Here is a 23,573-nt window from a genome sequence, read left to right as displayed (position 1 = left end):
CTCAAGTAGTTTCTTCAGATTTTTTTCAAGAAGTTCTTTCAAGAATTATTCTATGAGTTCCTCTCGAAATTCTTCTTGGACTTCCTCCAAAAATTCCTCCAAGAGTTCCCTCGGGAAGTCCTCTAGGAGTAACTCCACGAATTTCGCTATAAGTTTCTCTTGGAGTTCCTCCAGGAATTCTTCTAGGAGTTCCTCCGGGAATTCCTCTAGGCTGTCTTCTGGTACTTTCTCAAGGAGTTCCTCCAGGAAATTCCTCTATGAGTTCCTCCGCAAATAGCTTCACGAGTTCCAAATAGATTTCTTCCTAGGTGTTCTTCCGGAATCATCTTCGGGAAGTTCTCCCGGGAATTTCTCTAGGTGGTTCTCCGCGATTTCCTCTAAAAGTTTCAATGGCATTTTTCTAGGAGTTCCTGCAGAAATTCCTAGAGGAGTTCTCCCGGGATTTCCTATAGGAGTTCTTCCAGGAAAGGAGAGGAGTTCTCCTGGGAATTTCTATAGGAGTTCTTCCAGGAAATTCTCTAGCAGTTCCTCCGAGAATTCCTGGAGGAGTTCCTCCGGGATTTCTTCTAGACGTTCATCCGAAAATTCTTTTTGAAAGTTCCTCCAAGAATTCTCCAGTTCCTCCGGGAATTACTCTAGGAGTTTCAATGGGATTTCTCAGACCTTCGGAAAATCCTCTAGGAGTCCCTTTGGGTATTCTATTAGAAGTGTCTTTGAGAATTCCTGAAGGAGTTCCTCCCAAGGTTCCTCCGGAAATTCTTCTTAGAGTTCTTCCAGAAGTTCTTCTAGGAGTGGTGTTCCTCCGGAAATTTATCCAGGAATCCCTCGACGAGTTTCTCCGGAAATTCCTCTAGGAGTACTAAAAGGATTATTTCCAGTTATTCTCCTAGGAATTTATCCGGGAAACTCTCTAGGAATTCTTCCGGGAATTTTACTATGAGTTCCTCCGGAAATTTCTGTAGGGGTTTCTTATTGAATTATTCAAGGAGTTTCTTTAGCAAACTCTCTGGAAGTTTCTCCAAGATTATTATTCTATGAGTTCCTCTCAAAATTCCTTTTCAAGTTTCTCCCGAAATTCATTTTGGAGTTGCTTCAAAAATTCATCTAAAATTTCCTCCAGAAATTCCTCTAGGAGTACCTCCATAAGTTTCTCTTGGAGTGCCTCCAGGAATTCTTTTTTTTCTAGGAATTTCTTCGGGAATGTCATTAGAAGTTTCTCCGAGAAATCCTTTCGGAGTTCCTCCAATAACTCTTCAGGAGTTCCTCTGGGAATCGCCGTAGTTCCTCCGGAAATCACTCTACGGGTTGCAATGGGATTTCTTTCTAGGAGTTCCTCTGGGAATTCCTCGAGCAGTTCCTCCGGGAATTCTTCTGGAAGTTCCTCTGGAAGTTCCTTTATGAGTTCCTCCAATAATTCTCCAGGAGTTCCTCCGAGAATTCCTCTAGGAGTTCCTCCGAAAATTGTTCTAGGAGGTTCAATGGGATTTCTTAGATTCTACGGAAAATCCTTCAGAAGTTCGTTTGGGTATTCTATTAGGAGAATTCGAGAAGTCGAAAATTCCTCAAGAGTTCCTCCGGAAATTTCTCTAGGAGTATGTTCAGGAATTTCTTTACGAGTTCTTCCAGGAATTCCTCTTGAAGTTTCAAAAATATTTTTCTTAGGAGTTCCTCCAGGATTTCACCGAGGACATAAGATTTTTTTTACTACAAGCTTCGAAAATCCTCAAATAACTTTGGCTCACCCAGATGAGGACAAGGAATTCCTAGTGTTTCTAAAAGTCCAAAAAGATTCTACATAGATTCTTCAAAAAATTCTTGAATTACTTTAGCGGACCCAGATGTGGACAAGGAGTTCCTTGTACTTCTTAGCCAAGAATTTTACAAAGATTATTTAAACATCTTCGAACTACATTTGGGAATCCAGATGTGGATAAGGAATTTCTAGTATGTATTTCTTAAAATCAAGAATTTAACATAGATTCTTCAAAAATCCTCGAACCACTTTAGCGGACCCAGATGTGGGCAAGCAATTTCTAGTATTTATAAAAATAAGGAATTTTCTCGGGACTCAAATAGCTTCCGCTTACCCAGATGGGGACAAGGAAATCCTAGTATTTCTAAGAATCAAGAGTTTTGCTTAAATTCCTTGAAAAACCTCGAACTACCTGATATTTTTAGAAATAAAGAAAGAAACTCCTAGACACTTAGAAAATCATGAAAAAATCTTAGCGAACCCGGATGTGAACAAGGAGTTCCTAGTATTTCTCAAAGTCTAGAATTTTGCATAGATTCTTCAAAAATTCTCGAACTGCCTTAGCGGACCTAGCTATAGACAACAAATACAATCAGATATATCAGACGCTGCCAACTTTACGCCCACCGCGTTTTGCAGGCTGTTTTATAACCAATTTAGTTTATATTTTGTTTGTGATGAGTCAATAGTAAGCAATAACTGCACTAAAAAAAATCAGGTGGATTGGATGCAAGACCGCTGAGAAATTGCGGTTGGCGTAAGCGACTGTAGTTGGCATTTCTAAAAATCAAGAATTATTCCCAGACTCTTGGGAAATTCCTCAAATAACCTTAGCGGACCCAGATATGGGCAAGGAATTCCTAGTCTTTCTAAAAGTCTAGGTGGTCTAGAATGGTGGTTCGGTCCCCCTTCGAGCCCGAGTTCGAGTCATAAAATGTTCGTTATGGAAATGTTCTCTACATTCGTGTGCTCCGTGTATGTTCGTGTCTACCACACGATATACAAGAGCAGCTTGATCATTGGCAGAGAAATGTAAAAGTTTATTACTATGGATGAGTTCTTGGACTTATGCACGTTTTCACTAATTAGACGTTGGAGCAGTACCATATTCACAGAAAATGAACTTTTTTCCATGGCCACTTATGCAGCATGGCACCGCTCAAAACTCAAACGAGAATAAGTACACGCGCATTGGTCCACATAACAACATGCTGAGAAACATACTTTGTCCCAGTGAGAACAATACTCCCAAAAAAAGAAAAAAAATATATATCAATATTCTAAAGCAGAATACTCATGCATTGTAAAGCGATACATGTTTCCCTGAAATACACAAGTTTTATAAGAAAATCTAACAGGTTCAGAAATTATTCAAAGATGATTGTGTTCCTATTCGTTGATCTTGTTCGCTCTGTCTGTTTCTACTATTGATTATTTTTTCTTTTATTTATTAACAAAACAACAATGAAACAGAAGAATTGAAACAGTATTTCACTGTCATTTGTTACAAATTTAATAAAATAAAATGTTTATTTGATTTATTTTGGTTCGAGCACTTTAGAGGTGAATTACTAAACGCACCGCAGTCGCAAACCAAGAGCCAGCGATGCGGAGAGCCACAGTAATTGGAGATTGGTTCCTCTCAAATTTGAGTGGTTTTTTATAAAACCGTTTTTACTAAACAGCACGGTTTACGAAATTTTATGCGGTAACATGTACTTTTTTTTACGTTTACAGCATCTATGAACATACAACAATATTTGCACATGGCCTTTTGAGGATACATTACCTTTTTATTTGAAAAATAAGCAAGAGAAATGCATAAGCATCTACTTTTTGTTTGTAGATTTTTTCGCTCTTGACCACGGTATTCAAATTTGGAATATCCTAGAATCGTGAAATTTTCACTGAATATTCTAGGATATCTACAGAATAATTGCACATGAGGAAATTATGGTATTCGGTCTCATATTCGAGAAATTACGCATAATACGCCAAAAAGCCAGAAATCCTCTCTCTCGTGAGAAGCGTGACCTCAGACCTTAAGGGCCTACAGGAGCGTCATTACCACGATAAGCCAATAAATAGTCGCTTAACGGAGCTTAAGGGTTACACGGGTGTTCAGGAGGTTTCATGAAAATTTAAGTGAGTTTTGGGCCGCTAATTCCGAGGAATTTTCAGGAGCGTTTCAAACAATGATGGTTATAATGACTGCTTAAGGAGGTTTCATAAGGGCTTCAGGAGGCATCTTCACCACGGCAGATCAATAAATGATCGCAGTGAATGTGTATCCCGTGGGTTGGGGACCATAGTTAACCTTAGTTAGCCTAATCCATAGCCTTATCCACTAGGTTCAGAGTACTTTCAAGGCGATTTCAGGTGCCTTCCAGACGGAGGTATTAGGAACGGTTTGAGAGAGATTTAGTGGACATTTTTATGAGGGTCAGTGTCACTTAAAGGGGCTCAAGGATTTCACGGGTGTTTCAGGGTGTTTCAGGGTGTTTCAAGGTGCTTTCAGAAACATGCCAGGGGTCCAGCCCGTGCACAAGGGGGGGGGGGGTGGTTTAGGGGTATAACTCCCTCCAATACTGACGCTTTATACACTAGGCGCCCCTTCGCCTGTTGCCAAAATCGGGAAAAACCCCTCCCTTGGCGCCATTTCTGTGCACGGGCCTGCCAGAGGTGATTAAGACGGATTTTTGAAGTTATATGATGTATCAGGGGGTTTCAAGGAGATTTAACGGAGTTTCACGTAAATTCGAAAAGTTTTCAGAAATGTTTCAAAGGATTAGGGTTAATGACTGCTTCAGGAGGTTTCATAAAAGTTCCACGAAGGTTTCGGGGGGGCTTCATTACCACGGCAGATCAAAAAATGGTAATAATCGATATGCACCCCTACAGGGAAGTAAGAGTGTTTCAAGAGGTATTCAGAAACATTTTAGGGGTGCTTCAGACGAATTTTAGAGGAGATCTATAAAGTGTTAGGGAATTTCACATGATATTAATGGTGATTTATGACGTTTTCATGAGAGAGCTAAATACGGTTTAAAGAAGTTTCAGAGGTTCCATTTCGTGAGGATAGTTTCTTCTCCATATCCACTGGTGCATGCTCCGTGTGTCCGTTGTCTAGTGTTAATTTTCATTCAGTCTGTACAGCCTCTGGCTGAAGACGGTGTCCGTGTCATTAAAAAATCATGATTACAGTAGAAAGCACCCATGCAGGAAAAAGAGGGCGTTAGGTGGTTTAAAGTGTGTTTCAGAGTATTTCAAAGTGCTTTCATAAACCATTCAGAAGTGATAAGTTTTATAGGGATTTTACATGTGGGTTTCAGGGGTTTCATAGAGAGTTCAAGGGAAACTTTGGAAGGTTTCAGGTGGGTTTCAAGGCACTTTCAGCAGCGTTTCAGACGGTTTGTGGACTGAGGAATGTTTCAAGGGTCCTTCAGAAGCATTTCAGGTATGCTTAAGACGGGTGAGTTTGGTTTTATGAAGGTTTCTGAGGGTTTCAGAGAGAACTAACCCTCCCTTTAAATTAGTAATTTTCGACCCAAACTGTATACTTCGTCAGCGAGCTGTTCTCAGTGGGTTTCATAGAGAGTTCAAGGGAAACTTTGGAAGGCTTCAAGGGAATTTCAAGGGGGTTTCAAGAGCGTTTCAGGCGGGTATCAGGGGAACATCAGGAACGTTTCAAGGGAATTTCATGGAGTTTAAGGGGTATGAAAGAATTGACTACTGTTGACATACATTATGGTTTCAGAGGAGGTTCCAGGAGGATTTGAAGGTGTTTTAAGGAACTTTCAAGCAGATTTAAAAGGCTTCTAGGGGAGTTCAGGGTGCATAGGAGCTTTCAGAAGCGTTTCAAGGATGTTTCAAACGAGTTTCAGTAGAGTTTTGTGAGCAATATGGTCATCACAGAAATTTCGATAAGTTTTAACGGTTGATTGAAATATTCGGTAGTTGGTCAACTGACCAGTCACGGCGTTGGCATCGTTTTTTCTCCTGTTTGACGTTTGCTCACTACCGCCATCTAGTGGTGGCTTGTTTTAATACGATTACGATTTCGTGACGATGATTTTTAATACAATTTGTTCCAAATGTTACGTCTGTGACACTGTGCCTTAATTGTTCAATTTCGATTTGATCTCAAATATTTGACGAAAGCCACAATCCTTACCTGCAAATACACCCGACTGGTGACGGACCCCGCCACGCTCAGTGCCGAGCACACGTAGTAGCCTTCGTCCTCCCGCTGGACGCCCCGAATCTGGAGCGTCCCCTGGCCGGAAATCTGCAAACTCCCGTAGGTATTGTTCGGAAACATCAGTGTCTGGGAGCCTTCCTTGGTCCAGAACACCGACGGCGCTGGGTTTCCGGTGGCACCGCATCGGAACGAGGCCATCCCATTGGGGACCACCCGTTGATCCTGGGGCCGCACCGTGAAACTTGGTGGAGCTGGAAGTGGAATAAAGCGGAGACGCGGGTTACGATGAGTATCGAGATCGGAATTCAGAGCAATAAAAATCGCGTGATTCAACAACTGGAGCTGCCGTTCGGGCAGCCGGACGCGGAATCCCTAATCAAATATGTCGCACCACCGATTGTAAAAATCGGGTGCTCATTCATGTTTAGCAGGAGAACGAAGGGGGCTCCCAAAGGAACAACGCGATCCGGCGTTGCTCGTAAAAATGATATTTTATCGCGAAACGCAGGGGCAGGAGAGATTATCGATGTCAGGGTGTCATAAAATTACTTCTTGATAAGGCATTTATGACGCTAAATGTTTGAACACAGACGATTGACAACATCGTGACTATTGGCTCGGATAGATACAGCTGCACATACTAGTTTCTCTTTTCCATCAGTACTATTCACTATGTTTTGGATATTGGCTTTCTCGGCGAAAGATCGATCTAAACGACTTTAACTATCGAGTCAAAAAAAGCTATTTTTTGTGTTTTGTACTATAAATGCTCAATATCTAAATACAAATCAATACTCACTATTAATGGCCAAATTCGCCCGGCCACTGATCTGCCCGACCGAGTTGTGCGCCTCGCAAATGTACTGGCCCCGATCGTCCGGCGTGGCATTCCGGATGACCAAGCTTCGATCTTCCTCCAGTATCTCGGCCCTTCCGACGGGAATGTGCCCATTCTCCTTGCTCCACAGAACCTGCGGAAACGGATCTCCTCCCACGGCACACTGGAACTGGACTCGGTTCCCTTCCAGGACCGTGACGTCACTCGGTTTGGCGATGAAGTATGGTTTCACTGTTGAGGTTAGAGGACGAAAAAAATGGGGTAATTAATGTCATTAATCAACTTTGGAATGGGGTTTGTTGTTCGTGGTTGTGTTTGGCGATGACCAAACTCTGATTAAAACTGTCATAAATTAGCGAGGTGCGGAACTTTCCTAGAGGAAGAACCATTTAATCGTTTGATATACGACCGCTTATTGGCAATGGTATGGATGATAATTCAATTTAATATGCTGGTTAGTCTGGGAAGAGCACGCTTCGGGCACGATATCCCCAAAAAGCACAGATTTATCGCGTTTGATCTCAACCTGAATCCGAAACTTTTGGGGGGCTTAACGACGCCAGAAATGTGCCTCAACTAGGTAATTAAAATCCGAAATTAGCGACCGCTGCGCAGCGCACGGTTGTATGTCATGTTAATGGCCAACAGGTAACAGATTTTTGAATAGAAATTTGGAAAATGGAAATTGGAAAGCGTTTACGCTTTTTAAAACTATGATTTATCGTTTTTCTAAACATTTATTACGGGGTGTTTGAAAATGTTGGCCACAAAAACACCACGCACTGGTTTGCGAAACGCAGTTTTGCACCGAAAAGAGACTATTTTTTCTTCTTTCTCATTATACGTTCTCTCTAGAACTTGACCTGTATCACATCTACTAAGTGTTCTTTGAGCACTTCCATAGTTTATAACAGAAAATCTGTTTGGTCACTAAATTTAAAATCCCAAAAAAAATGTTTAAAGTTGAAACACATTTTACCTTTTTGGTTAATTCACAGCATTTGAATTATAAGTATTTCATGCGGAGAACATCAGCCGGAGCCAGTTCTGTGAATCTACGATTAATTTGTTAAAATCTACGTAGAGACGAACCAGCCAAGGGCTGAAAGTCTCTTTAATAAAGAAAAATCAATCAAAATTAAAATCTAATTTGAATTCGTTACCTTACAATTGGAAAACCCTAAAGTGAATTCTAAAACCTAGTTCGTGAGATACAGTAGGAATTTGTTATACTCTACCTAAATTAAAATCCTAATCAAAATTGTTATATCATCTCTCGCTCAGGTTAGCATCGCCAATTTCTATAGCTGCGAATTTGCAATTATTCTATTACTGTCCTGTTGATTAGGTAAAATGTTATAACTATGCTGAACCTTTGAAAATACTAACTATGTTGGTTGCAGTAGAATTCCAACTATAACGTTGTATCGGGCAAGCAGAGGTTGTGTCAATAACACTCTGTACACCGAAAAGTGTGAGGTACATGAAGTTCCTTCACATATGTATCAATTTAATTAATAAACTCAATTGCAGTTAAAAGCTGTACAAACGAACATCTTGATAGTGCTGCTAACAGCCCGGTGGAAGTGTGTCTCTTGCCCCCTTCGCGACAGTAATTTTAGAATGATTCTTTAAACAAAATCTTCCAAACAATGCTTCCAAGTTTCGTTCAGAAACTCCACAAGAGATTCCTCTTGAAATTTCTTCAAGGATTCCTATCAGAAAATCGTACACGGATTCCTTTAAAAAAATCTTCAGTGATTTGTTTGAAGCATCTTCTATGGATTGCTAAAGAAATTCCTCCATGATTTTCTTCTGAAATTTCCCCAGAGCATTCTTCACAAATTTTCCTAGAGAAAGCTCTACAAATTTCTCCAAGAGTTCTCCTGAAAAACTTTCATTGGAGTTCTTCAGGAATTTCCCGGAATTGTCTCAAAAATTTCTACAAGTATTCCATTTGAAAATTTTCCAAAGATTCCTTCCTTCTTCCTCCAACATTTCTTCCAGTGATTTCTTAAGAAAACCCTCCAAGGACTCTTTAAGAAATACCTCCAACTTTTCCTCCAGAGATTCTTATAGGGATCGCTTTGAAAAATCCTTCATGGATTCATTAAGAAATTCATTGAAATTTTCCTTAAGAAAATGTTCCAGGTATTTTTTGGATGCTCCCCAGACTGTTTTTTTCCGATGATACCTTTGCAACATCTTCGTTGATTTTATTCCAAAATTCCTCCATGGATTCCTTTGGAAATTCTCTCAGGGATTCTAACACATTTTTTTCAGAAACTCCAGCAACGGTTCCATTGGAATGTTTTACAAGATCCCTTATGGCATACTTCCAAGGAGTCTTTTAGATATCGTATAATAATTTCTTCAGTATTTCACGCAAAGATATCTTCAGAGAATATTCGCGAGGTTCCTTCATAAAATCTTCCATTTTTTTTTTTCAGAAACTTCCAGAGCAGATCCCAAATGTTGCCACACGATGTTCATCAGATAGTCCTCTAAGAGTTTCTTTAGATTATTTTAAAACCATTCCTTTAGAAAGACTGTCATGGATTCCTTCAGATATGACTTACTCTAGAAATTTATCCAATTAATCCGTTTGAAAATATGCCATGGATTTCCTCAGAAATTCCTCCGTAGACCCCCCTAAAAATCTTCAGAAATTCCTCCAGCACGGAGTTCAGAAAGATCCTTGGAATTCCTTTCAAAAACTTCTCTAGGGATTCTATAAGAAACTTTTTCACCAAATCCTTCAGAAATTATTTCATAAAATCTTCCCAGAATTCTCCCAGAAACTCCTACCCAGATATTCCTACAAATAATGATAAACTCTAGAAAATTAGATGATTGACACTTACTATCATGGAAAAGGTTATATACAAGATTACGGCATTTGTTTTTATTATCGTACCAATTGGGCCGAAGGGTCCCAGATTTTCATGAAAATTTTTCCACAGGCTGGACTCATGAATATATGAACAATAAAAAATTAAGAAAAATTCAGGGTCGCCTTATTTTCCCGGAAAACTCAGGTGGAAATTCTTTGTTTTCCCCTGACACTACCTCCTTAAAAAATTATAACTCACGAACGAAGCATCATAGAAACAAAGTTTTTTTTAGAAAATGAAAGCAAATTTTCTTAGAAATCCAAAAAAAATGTAAACTGGAAAGAGTTTTCCACAAAATTTTCCACAGTTGAGAAAATTCGTAAAGAAAAAATAGAAAAACAATGCCCGAACTCGTGGAAAATTATCTTTCATAAGCTTTAATCGCTGAAATTTTTGGAATGCACTTTTTTTCGTTTTTGAGCTATGGCCAATTTTGTTGAAAAATGTCCAAATGTATCATATAAGCCTTCGCTTTGAAAAATTGTATCTCAAGAACGAAGCATCGTAGAAACATAGTTTTTTAATGAAAATGAAAGAAAATTTTCTGCCGGCAAACTATTCCCGAACTCGCGGAAAAATTTCAAAAAAAAAATTTTTGAGAAAACAATTTCATAAGCTTTGAACGCTGAAATTTTCGGAATGGATTTTTTTTCTTGAGTTATGGTCAATTTTGTGAAAAATAGCCATGTACGCATATATTATATGGTCATTTTTCACATAATTGGCCATAATTCAAGAACGAAAAACAAGTGCATTCCAAAAACTTCAGCCATCAAAGCTTATCAAACTACCTTCTCAAAAATATTGTTTTGAAAATTTCCCGCAAGTTCGAGCATAGTTTTTCCGGCTTTTCTTTATGAATTTCCTCAACGATGGAAAATTTTGTGGAAAACTTTTTCCTTTTCATATATTTTTTTTGATTCCAGAGAAAATTAGCTTTCATTTTCTAAAAAAAACTTTGTTTCTGCTATGCTTCGTTCTTGAGTTATGACTTTTCAAAGTAAATAGTGTCAGGGGAAACAAAGAATTTACACCTGAGTTTTCCGAGAAAATAGGTGACCCTGATTTTTTCTCAATTTATTTTTTCATATATCCATGATGCCCATTACATGTACAAAACAGTTTCTATTTGAAAGATATTCTCAAAAATTCAGGCGGCAATCTAGTTGCCATTGACCATTTGGCACACTTCAAACCCGCTCAGGCTACAAGTGTTGGGGGAAATATTCTTACCACTGCCCGTTTGGGGTAGGTTTTTGCCTTTCTCGTACAAAAAGTGTACTGAAAGGCTATATATTCACCCAAAAAACGAATTTTCGATAGAAGGCTCGGAGAGTCGAGTCACATATAAAACCATGCAATATGGGTATATTTGGCACAGATAAGATGTCCGGAGTCCAAATTGACGACTAGAATATGCAAGATGGTGGCCCGAAATCCAATATGGCGGCTCAAAATTCAAAATGGAGGTTGTTTTAAGAAGTTTTAAAATTCAAGATGGCGGCCCAAAATTTAAGATGGCAGAAATTTCCCGAGAAATTCCTAGACAAAACTCTTTAGAAAACAGTGCACAATGGTCCGAGGACCAACATTAAGTGGAAAAAATTAATAACTCAAAAACCATCCAAGATAGAGTGTTCATGTCTTCTAGACATTTGCTCGTGAGTCCAAGCCGCGTTATATGCAAAAGTGTCCTAAACGCCAAATCTTAAAATACTTCATATTTCAGCACCTAACTTTTTTATTTCAAAAGATATCGAAATATCGAGTAGATGTTGAACTCGGACATTATGGATGTCATTTTTCGTGAATTTGATGCCTAAAATACGGTCATAGTCAAATCACATTTAAAACGCAAAACAAAAAAATGCAGTTTTTGTCATACTAGATCCGGTGGTGGGAGAAAATTAAAGATTCACTTGCGCCTTTTTCAAATGTTACGCTAGAAAAATTGGCTTAAAAAAGTACAAAAATACTTATATCTTTTGATAGAAACATCGTACAGCTTTGATGTCTTCTGACGAAATGTGTATTTTGGCAATATGTACAATTGCTCTGAACATAGTAGGCTTGAAAAAATGATAGTTTTTGACATATGACAAAAAAACCGATTTCGGACTTTTTATTTCTTCAATAAGTTATATCTCCTCAGATTGAAGAGATAGAAAAAACTGCTCTTCGAGAAAGTTGTCGGGGTTTTTACCTTCTTCAACTTTGCAGAACATTTTATTTCGATATCTTTTGAAATAAAAAAGTTAGGTGCTGAAATATGAAGTATTTTAAGATTTGGCGTTTAGGACACTTTTGCATATAACGCGGCTTGGACTCACGAGCAAATGTCTAGAAGACATGAAGACTCTATCTTGGATGGTTTTTGAGTTATTAATTTTTTCCACTTAATGTTGGTCCTCGGACCATTGTGCAGTGGTAGAATTTCTAAAAAAAATCTTAAACACAAGAAGGAATTTTCGAGGCAACCCATCCACAGCCCAAGTAGCATTTTAAGGGCTAATTAGTCTTGCAGTGGTTACAAGAACCGTCATAAAACCTTTTACCTTTTATTCTGCTTTCATGATGACTCTAGAAATCTTTTATAGTCAATTAGTCTATTTGACTAATAAATGTTACTTGAGAGTTGACTCAATGATTTATTTGAGAAATTTTGGAAAGAAATCCTGATGAAATTCGCAAGGCAATCTCTGTAGTTAATTGCCAAATGAATTCTTTGAAGATTTTTTTAAGAATCCGTGAAGCAATTCCTGTGAGAATTTCTGGAGAAAACTTTTATCCTAAGATAAAATTCTAAGATGAATTTTTTGTAGATTATCCAAAATTAGAAACCGGTTGAATTTTTCAAAGCAACCCCTGAAAGAAAATTCTTATAAAATATATACACGAATTTGCGATGAAATCGCAGGACGAAACACCTGATGTAATTTCCAAAGTTTTCTGGAGAAAACTTGTGAATTAAATTTTAGACACTTTTTTGAAAGAATCCGTCATGGAATTCCTGACATTTTAGGAAAAATTTCAGTTTTTTGAAAGATTTTCCAAAAACCCTTGGAATAGTTTCTAAAAGATTTTTAAAAGAAATATTTGAATGTATTTTTGAAAAAAAAAATCTGAAGCAATCACAGAAAGATTTTCTGAAGAAATTCCTCGAGAAACTGAGGAAATATATCAAGAAGATTTTCAGAAAGAATATATGAACGAATTTTTGAGGTGTGGGGGTGCTTTTAAAAATCAGTGAACTGTATAGGCCTAAAACACACTAGCACACATGTGCACATTATGGCCTTTGGTCAGTTTATCAGTCTGGTTTCAAAAATGTGTGGGATTTGACCTTCTATGTCGATTTTGGCAGTGAATTGATTGCCTTCCAGTAGAACTTTTGTGTAGTTACGTGGTTTGCCTCTCCCAAACAAGAAAGAATATGTAACTGATTAGTTCTCGCTTTCTCTGGGCACTGCATTTTGAAACAGCAGCCTGTGGGAAACCCTCCAATTGTGATAACAACACAAAGATGGTCCAACTGCAGATTTGCACCATTAGGAAATCCCGAACATTCATTTATGGATGGGGAAATAAGGGCGTAACGCATCGTCTAAGAGAACATGTGATAACATAACTAACATCATGCTCTGATTTCACAGTAATGAAAATGCTTTGATATTTATGAATGCAACAGAAGCACGTGTTTGATGAACAATTTACGATTTGGTTTACGAAAAGACATTCACGTGTTCGGGTGGGAATCGAACCTACGACTTCCAATTCGCTAGACGGGCGCTTCTTTCCTCATGGCTACGGCTATGGCAAGGGCTACGGAGCCAGTAGAAAATCTATCCAAATGTGAAAAACTATTCGTTTTTCACGATTTTTGCGATTAAACTCTCTTTCTCGGACTCAATTTAAGTACACAAAGTGACGAACGAAAATAATACCGCCACAAGTCTAATACGAGGATGGCAAGAACAGGTGAGAAACGAATTATTCGCTGCTGCAATATTGGTAGCACGGAGAGAGCGTGCATGCTGAAGCGCAGGAAACCATGGATAAGTACGTAATGTGGAGGTTTTATGACAATTTTTATGTGCAATTTTACGGATAGCGTAATCAGCTCAAGCCTCGTATCTTGTAAATGCAAAAAAACTCACTCTGCTTAAGACGCTGATTCTTCCAGTGGCTATTTATGGCCATAAAACGTTGACGTTAGTGGAGCGGACCTGGTGTGATGGTTAGAATACTAGACTATCACGCCAAGGACCTGGGATCGAGTCCGACTCCCGACAAACTCGCCAAAATGTGAGTTCTTCCTTCAGAAGGGAAGTAAAGCGTGGGTCCCGAGATGAACTAGCCTAGGGCTAAAAGTCTCTTTAATATAGATAAAAAAAACGTTGACGTTAAAGGGGATAGACCGAAAAGTTTTCAGAGTATTTGATGAGCGCAAAGTGCTGCCTAAAACCTCTGTATACAATGAAATAGCGTGCAGGAGTTTTGCTCCAAATATGTGTTTGACCCCAGCTTCCTGCCATTTCAAATCAGCCTGATGATGTAACAGTCCCATGTAGCAAGCTTGATAACATTATAAAAGCAATGTTCTTTCCTAGGCAATCGGTCAGTATTGTTCCACTTCTTTACTTGTTCACGATTAAACAAAATCCAAAATGCAAGCTTTACTTTCTCGTGTTCGGCGTAGCACCGAATTGGTCGGAGATTTGAACCTGTTCAAAACTAAATCTCAGGCTTACACCGATTTCATCGAGCGTCTAGTTTCGCGTTTCACCGAGCCGAACGAAATATACGGTCAAATCAAGGTTACCAAGCGCAATGACGGCATAACCAAAGTAACCATCAAGGACAGTGGTACGGATGCCCAGGTTGGATTCATCTATCGCAATAGTGACCTATACATTGTGGGACTCGTCGTTGGAAGAGAGTTTTTCATCGACCGTGAAGCGTACGAAGAAATCAACAAGAAAATTCCAGATTCCTGGGAAAGTGTAATTGGCGTTCAAAACACGGTAGAAGTGACTCCTTTTATCTATGGCAATATTCTACGCAAAGGTGAGAAGACCGTACTCCAAATAGGTAAACTCGGCGAATCGCTGCAACAGCTAGTTCAACTCAAAGACAAAGATATGCGCCCAGATATTCTGGAGCATAATTTGAGTCCCTTTGTGGTGGCATTCGCTGAAGCGGTTCGGTTTCCCGTAGTGAAGAGACTAGTACAAGAAGCGATTCGGAAACCCGTCGGAACCTTAGACCTGTCTGAAAATATAGTTCCAATGCTGAGTCTCGGTCATCCAGATCAGAGGACACCAGAATTTGTCTTCACCATCTACTCGCTGATGTTGAGTTGGGGTAAACTTTCGGATCGAGTACGGGCATTATACCGAAATCCACCAATAAATTTGCCAGCTATAACGAAAAATAAGTACGACCTTCACTTGGACAAAGTTCAGTTGAACACCTTACTGGGAGTGGCCAAATCGGAAAACCAAGAGACCAGACGCGCTAAACGAGATCTCTCTTCAAGTCTTGTCAGTTCGCTTCATCATACTCCAACTTTGTTAGATCGTCAGATCGGCTACATCGATAAAAATAGAAACCTGCTGCAAGATCATTCATCATCCTCATCGGTGAATGTACACTCGATCACCCATACTCCGGATGTCATCGGAGCATTGCATCTACTCGTGGTTGGGATACTTTACCTGACCAGGAAGAAGTTGGAAATCCCATTGGATAATCTTGAACGTACTCGTGATCCGAGAGATGCTCTCGTTGTGGCCATCGATATTACGGAACGTATGCGTTGTTTCCTGAGGAGTGCTGCCTTTGAGAAGTGGGAAGTGGGCTATGAAGAGGAACTGGAGCTACAACGGCAGATTGCTCAAGCGCTTGTTCGTGGAAATGGTGTGGAATCCGTTTGTAGTGCCTTTTTGGAGCAGAATTTTTCCGACGCGGAAGGCTACGAGGACACTTTGGAAACTCTGAGGAAGCAGTTCATCGATACGTTGGCTAACAAAAGCGGATCAATGCAAGACGTAGACTATCCTGGACACGAGTGTTTCCAATGATAATGAGTGTGTATAAATAAAGTTTGTGTTTACAATGAATTGGGCTAATGTGTCAATGCTCATATCTATTTTATCTTAGCTATCTTAGTGAATTAATAAAACCAGCTTAGTCCTCCTAGTATAACACCTAATCAACTAAAGCCAGAAATAAGTGATGACCTAATCCTCGTCCAAACAGCTTACCTTGCACGGCGAGCTTGGCATAAGTGCTCTCCCGCGATCCAACCATGTTCTGCGCCACGCACTGATACCGCCCAGCGTCCCCCGGTCGAACATCGCTGATCAGTAGATTCCCACCATCCACAATCCTGATGCGGGCCAGATCCTTGCTGACCCGGTAGTCATCCAGATCCAACAGCACATCATCCTTCTTCCAGCTTATACTTGGTTCCGGATTTCCCCGCGGAGCGCCACATTCCAGCAGTGCCGTCTCCCCAGCAGCCACCCGGGTATTTTTCGGTTCCACCCGGAAGTCGTCCCGTAGAACGGCCACCTGCAGGGTGGCATTCCGACTGTGGACCGTTCCGGCTTTGTTGCTGGCCACGCACCAATAGATGCCGTCGTCCTGTTCCTTCTTGCTGTGGAGGGTTCGCAGGAAGAACAACGATCCGGCGGGGAGGAGCACGTGGTTCGAGTCCAGCTTGACCGGATCGCCATCTTTGAACCACTGGACGACTGGCGGTGGTTTGCCCTCGGCTTGGCAGTTCAGGGTTACTGGGTCTCCTTTAGGGACGGTGACGTCGCTTGGGTGTTCCGTTATTCGCGGGGATCTGAATTGAGCTGTAAAGAGAATGAGAAGAATAGTAGTTTTAGTTGAAGGTCATCAGTGTTGTTTTCTATGGGAAGAGTGTAAATGGATCATAACATAATATTTATTTTATCTGTATAACATATTACCGAGACACACGCTTTACTTCCCTTCCGAAGTATGAACTCATATTTTGCGAGTTTGTCGGGAGTGGGATTTGGTCCCAGGTCCTCGGTGTGATAGTCACGTGGTTTTACCGTCACACCAGATCAACTCCCCATAACATAACATAACAAATTGAGCATTTCCAGCCCTAAACACGAAAAAATGCTGCTATTGACTAGATATTTATAAATTTGAATGAGATTTTGAACGTGTGCTGGATTTCATGAATCATTTACTTTTGCATCAACACATAACCTTTTTTTCTTGTCTCATTTTTAAAAAGAGCGTAAAAAAACACCTGATTTTCATCTGCAAAAAATATAACTTGAAAACGGTTTGTTTAATTGAAATGATGTCTTCGAAGATGTTGAGGATATTTTATGGAATATTAGAAAAAAATACATTGAGAGTAATATTCATCGCGGATCTTTAATAGATATCATATAATTTCAAGTTTTCAAAATCCTTACCATTCAATTTGTTTTATTATGTTTCTGTAAAAAACTGACATTAGGCCTCAAAATTTGAGAAGTAGCCCAGGATGGTCAAATGTTTCTTGCTATTTTTCTCGTATTTTTATTTTTAAGAATCAACCAGAAGATTATACATGTAGTAAAGCTTTGTCCAGTTAGAGTGCGGACGCAAAGTATTGTGACGCTCAAAATGTTAAAAACCATAATTTATTTACAGCAGTCTGGTCATAAACTAGTCCACTATTAATGGTGAAAATTTAATTGACTTTCTTACAACGAGTGAAAAGTTAATTCAGATTGAAGACAAGAGAAGGGAAAAAATCTTACACAAACATGCAGAAAATTTTGATATCTCCAAAACCATTATGTGTGATGTGCTCAGATGTTGTTATGCCATGAGGAAGTATCCCAGGAAGATTGAAGTTAGTGTTCATGATGGATTATTCTGCTTGAAATTCCAAGATTTGGCAGGAAGTTCGAGCTCAGAGCATCGTTTTCCAACATCATGAAAATGACACCAAATTTTTACAAGGGTGATAGCCTCAAGAACCGCGTGCTGCTTTTCAACAATGTACACAAGGGCTCTGTAGATGTTTAAGCTACTCTGGTGAGCTGTCACGACTGCCGGAAATGCTCAGTGGTATCATCATGGATGGATAGTGTTTATTATCGAAGAGACACTCAAATTTCGCCTCTTTGGAATTCACTGAATTGCCCGCAAGCAATTTCAGACATGTTTTAATTATCTTCATGAACTTTCCGAAGAGTTCCTTCAAAAATTAAGCGAAGCGTTACTTCAGGTTTTTTTGTTTTTTTTTGAATAATACCTCTGAAAGTTTCCTTAAGAAATCTGGAAGCATGGAAGGATTTCTGACAGTAACCTTGGATTAATTTACAGTTAAACTTTAGGAGATATTCCAGCACGCACTTGTGGAAGAATAAATGGAGAAGATTTTAGAAAAAAATCTATAAGAAGGTCTGCTGGAGGAGAATGCTGTTACAATCGTTGGTCCAACCTCTACAGAAAATTGTGTAGTAAATATTTTTACAGGAACTTCTGGAAGAATTCCAAAAAGAAATCGTCAAGGGATTGCCAAATGGATTCTTTAAGTGTTTTGTCAAAGAACTACTGAAAAAGTTGCTATGGTAAGTGATACAGAACTACTGGAAAACTTGCAATAACTGCTAAAAATTTGTTAAATTTGTGGAAGAAGAGAAGAAATTCCCAGGAAAAAAATGCATGAATACCTGGAAAAAATCAAACAAACTTATTGAGAAAATTTCAGAAAAAAAACAGGTATTTTTTTATTCTTATAAGAAGTTGTTGAGTTCGAATAACGCAGTTTAAGGCGAAACTGGAGGCTTTTCCGTTGGGAACAGCGTGCGTTATGAGCGGATTCAAATTTTCTTGGTAGTAGTGAGGTGCTTGAAATGCGAAAATGGGGAGTATTGTAATCACGCCGATATTTGAACAACAAAAACAAGTTGAACTGATTATACTTTTTAAATCAATAAACAAATAAACAAATAAACAAATAAACAAATAAACAAATAAACAAATAAACAAATGAACAAATAAACAAATAAACAAATAAACAAATAAACAAATAAACAAATAAACAAAATTTTCGGGGGTTCTTCTTGTAATACTTTCAGGGACGCCTCCTGAAAATTCTTCAGAGATTTCCCCTGTAAATCTTTCAAGGATTCCTCATGGAATTGGTTCGGGGATTTCCATTGAAAATCCTTTGGTGAATTTTCTTGAAAATCGTTCGGAAATTCCTCCCGAAATTTCTTCCTGGAGTGGCTTCAGGGATTCCCTGAAATCCTGGAATTCCGTTTGGGATTCCTACTGAAATTTATTCGAGGACTCCTCCTGTACTTCCTTTTGAGATTACTTCCGGGAATTTCTCCTCTAATTCGTTTGGGGGATTGTTCCTGGAATTCTTTCGGGGATTCCTACATGAACTTCTTCGAGGATTCTCCCTGATGAAAGATTCCCCCTGGATCCCCGTTCGGGGACTTTTCTTGAAAATCCTTCGGTAATTTCTACTGAAATTTCAGCAAGGATTCCTCCTGGAATTCTTTCGAGGATTTCTCCTGGACCTTCTTCAGAAAATCCTTCTGGAATTCGATCGGGGATTCCTCCTGGAATTCTATCGAGGACTACTTCTGGAAGCTCTTCGAAGATTCTTTCTGGATTTCCTTCTGGGATTCTTCCTGGAATTCCAGAAGGATTTCCTGAAGAAAGTCCAGGAGAAATCCTCGAACGAATTCCCGTAGGAATCCCTGCAGAAATTCCAGTAGGAATCCCTGAAGGATTTTCAAGAAAAGACCCAGAACGGGGATCCTGGGGAAATCTTTCATCAGCAGGAATCCCCGAAAGAATTCCAGAAACAATCCAAGAACTCCAGGAAGAATTCCCGAAGGACTTTCAGGAGTATTCCTTGATGGAATTTCAGGAGGACTCTCTGAAGAACATTCTGAAGGAATCCCCGAAGGAAGTCCAGGAGGAGTCCTCGAATAAATTTCAGAAGTAATCGCAAAAGGAATTCCAGGAAATTCCAGGAATTAGGGGTTCCTTGAAGTCATCCCAGGAGGAAATTCTAGGAGGAATCTCCGAAGGATTTCCCAAAAAAAAAATCCCAAAGAATTTTCAATAGAAATCCTCGTACGAATTCCATGAGGAATCCTTTAAAGATTTCCAGGAAGAGTCCCCAAAGAATTTTCAGGAGGCATCCCCGAAAAAATTACAAGAGGAATCCCCGAAGAAATTTCAGGACGATTCCCCGAAACAATTTTAGGAGGAATTCCCCAAAGAATTCCAAGAAAGAATCCCTTAGCACATTCCAGGTGCAATTCCCGACGTAACTCTAGGAACAATCCCGAAGAAATTCCAGGAATATCCCTCGAAGAATCTACAAGAAGAATCTCTAAGAATTTCAGCAGGAATTCCCAAAGAAATTTCAGAAGAAATCTCCGAACGAATTCCAGAAAGAATTCCCGGAGTAATTCCAGGAGGAATCCGAGAAGTAATTCCAGGAAAAATCCCAGAAGGATGTTCAGAAGGAATTCTTGAACGAATTCTTGGAGGAATATCCACAGGAATTCCAGGAGGAATCCCCGGATTCCAGGAGGAATTCCAAAAGGACTATTAGTTGTAGTCCCCGAAGAAATTCCAGGAGGGATTCCCGAATGATTTTCAGAAGGATTTCCTGGAATTCCTAGATTAAATCCAGAAGGAATTCCAGAAGTAGTCGCTGTTGGAATTCCAGGAGGGATCTCCGAAAGAATTCCCCATGGAGTTTCAGGAGTATACCTTGAGGTAATTCCAGGAGAAATCCCCGAAGAAATTCTTGGAGGAATCCTCGAAGGAGTTCCAGAAACCATCTACGAAGGTGCAATTTCCGGGATAAACACTCGAAGAAATACTGGAACAATTTAAAAGAACTCCAGCAGAAATCACCAAAGGAATTCCAAAGAAAATTTGATGAGGAATCCCCTAAAGATTTCTAGGAGAAATCATAAAAGGACATACAGTGGTAATTCTCGCAAGAGCTCCAGGAGGAATCCTCAAAGGAATTCCAGAAGCAATCTCCAAAGGAATTCCATGAGGAATTCTCGATGGAAGTGCAGGAGGAATCCTTGAAAGAGTTTCAGACAAAATCTTCTAAGAAATTCCAGGAGGAATCTTCGAAAGGTTTCCAGAGGGAATCTTTCCAGAAAAGGGAAGGATTTGCATGAGGAATTCCCGAAGCAATTCCAAAAGCAATCTCCAAAGGAATTCCATTCCTGGAATTTCTTCGAAGAATTCTCCTGGAATTACTTCAGGGATTCCTCCTGGACTTCCATTGAGAATTCATCATGGAATAACTTTGGGGATTACATCTGGAATTCTTTCGAGATCCTCCCCACCCCTAAGGTCTTTTTATGATTCCTTCTAGAAATCTTTTGGGGATTCCTCATCGTATTCCTTAGAAAATTTTCTTTGGAATTCCTTTGGTGATTCCTGCTAGAATTCTTTGAGATTCTTCCTGCATTCCTTCGAGGGTTGTGTCCGGAGTTTCTTCAGTGATTAACTCCTGGAAATCCTTCGAGGATGGCTTCTAGAAATGCTTCGAGGATTCCTTCAGGTTTTTCCCTGAATACTCCTCCAACTCCTTCGGGGATTCTTCCTGGAATTTCAACAGCGACTACATCTTGAATTCCTTCGGAGATTCATCCTGAAGTTCGCTCAGAGATTCTTCTTCGGAATTCCTTCGATGATTGAAATTCCTTCGGGTTTTTTTCTTGGAATTCCTTTGTGGATTTCTCCTGGAATTCCTTCGGGAATTGAAGTTCCTTCGGGGATTGCTCCTGGAACTCCTTCATGGATTCCTCCTGGTGTTCATCGGAATTCCAGAAGGAATCCCCTAACAAATTCCAGGAGGATTTCCTAAAGGAAGTCCAAGAGAAATCCTCGAAGGAATTCCTGCAGGATTTTCATGAGAAATCCTCGAAGGATTTTCAAGAAAAATCTGCGAATGGGGATGCAGGAGGAATGCTTCCAGAAACATTACAACGGAAAGGCCCGAAAACTTTTCAGGAGGCAACCCTGATCGAATTTCAGGAGAAATCTCTGAAGGATATCTGGGAGTAGTTCCGAAAAAAATCCAGGAGGAATCTCCGAAGGCATTCAAGGAGTAATCCTCGAAGGAAATTCAGGGGGATTTCCTGAAGGAAGGCTGGGAGGAATCGTCAAATAAATTTCAGGAGGAATTCAATCAGGAATTCCAGGAGGAATCCCGAAGGAATTCCAGGAAGAAGCCTCGACGGAAAAACAAGAAGAGTTTCAAAGAATTCCAGCAGGAATCCTGAAAGGAATAGCATGAGGAATTCTCGAAGTAATTCCAGAATATAGTCTCCGAACGAATTCTAGAAGGAATCTCCACAGGAATTTCAGGAGGAATCCCCGAAAGGCTTTTAGTTGTAGTCCCCGATGGAGTTCTAGGAGAAATTTGTGAACGAATTTCAGTAGGATTTCTTGCAGAAATTCCAGGAGAAATCCCCGAAGGAATTTTAGTAGGAATTCCCGAAGGATTTTGAAGAAAAATCCCCGAAGAAATATCAAGAGAAATTCCCGAACAAATTCCACGGAATACTTGAAAGATTTCCAGGGGGAATCTTTCCAGAAAAGAGAAAGGATTTCCAGGAGCAAATCTCCGAAGAATTTTCAGGAAGCATCCTCTAAGAAATTCCAGGAGGAATCGCCGAACGAATTCCAGGAGGAATTCCAGAAGAAGTCTTCGAAGGAATTTCGGGAAGATTCTCTGAATAAATTCCAGGAAGAATCCCCGAAGAATTACAGGAAGAATCTCAAAGAATTCCAAAGAAAATTTCCTTTGAAATTTGATGAGAAATCCCCAAAAGATTTATAGAAGGATTCATGGACAGGAGGAATACTCGAAGGAATTCCAGAAGCAATTCCCAATGGATTTCCATGAGGAATTCTCGATGGAAGTTCAGGAGAAATCCCTGAAGGAATTCCAGGGGAAATCTCCAAAGAAATCCCCGAAGGATTTCCTGAAGTAATCCCCCAAAAAATTCCTCCTAGAATTTCTTCGAAGATTTCTCCTGGACTTCCATCGAAAATTTCTCATGGAATTTCTTTGGGAATTGCTTCTGGAATTCCTACGAGAATTCCTCCTGTAAGTCCTTCAATGATTCCTTCTATAAATCTTTTGGGGATTTCTCACCAAATTTCAAAAGAAAGATTCGCCCTGTAATTTTTTCAAAAATTCCTCCTTCAATTTCTTCAAGGATTTCTCCTGGAATTTCTTCGAAGATTTCGCCTGATATTCCTTCAGGTATTCTTCCAGTACTTCCATCAAGAATTCCTCACGGAATTCCTTTGGCAATTGCTTATCGAATTCCTTCGAGGATTCCTCCTGGAACTCTTGCAAGAATTCACCCTGTATGCCATTTTATGATTCATCCTAGAAATCTTTTGGAGATTCCTCAACAAATTTCTTGGAAAATTTTCTGTGGAATTACTTTCACGAGGATTTTTCTAGGAATTTCTTCGGGGATTCTTCCGTCAAAGATTCCATCAAGGAATACTCCTAAAATTCCATGGGAGATTCTTCCTGGCATTCTTCCGGAGTTTCCTCCTGAAATTCCAACAGGAATTCATCCTGGAATTTCTTAAAGTAAAGGAATCTTTGTGGAATTCGATCAGGAATTCTTCCTGGAATTCCTTCGGCGACCACAACTAAAAGTCTTTCTGGGATTCCTCCTGGAATTCTGTCTAGGATTTCTCATGGAATTCAGAGATTCCTTCTGGAATTTCTGCGAATAATCCACCTAGAATTCGTCGGTGATTCCTTCTGGAATTCGTTTGGAGATTCCTGCTGAAAATGTTTGAGATTCTTTCTGTAGT

The 23,573-nt window shown here is 39.7% G+C and overlaps 1 protein-coding gene across 1 annotated transcript in view; it reads right to left on the bottom strand.

The window, feature by feature from the left end:
• The window catches only part of LOC109408718 (roundabout homolog 2), a 493,067-nt gene that overhangs the window by 92,240 nt on the left and 377,254 nt on the right, over positions 1–23,573 (bottom strand). Inside the window, exons 3-5 of the mRNA XM_062855310.1 lie at positions 15,953–16,549; positions 6,754–7,023; positions 5,928–6,205 (exon numbers count right to left, since the gene is read on the bottom strand). Of these exons, the coding sequence (XP_062711294.1) occupies positions 5,928–6,205; positions 6,754–7,023; positions 15,953–16,549 (1,145 nt within the window). The remainder of the gene's footprint in view (positions 1–5,927; positions 6,206–6,753; positions 7,024–15,952; positions 16,550–23,573) is intronic.

Source organism: Aedes albopictus, chromosome 3 (assembly GCF_035046485.1).
Source record: "Aedes albopictus strain Foshan chromosome 3, AalbF5, whole genome shotgun sequence".
Taxonomy (NCBI): domain Eukaryota; kingdom Metazoa; phylum Arthropoda; class Insecta; order Diptera; family Culicidae; genus Aedes; species Aedes albopictus.
This window is presented reverse-complemented; position numbering and strand designations above follow the sequence as displayed.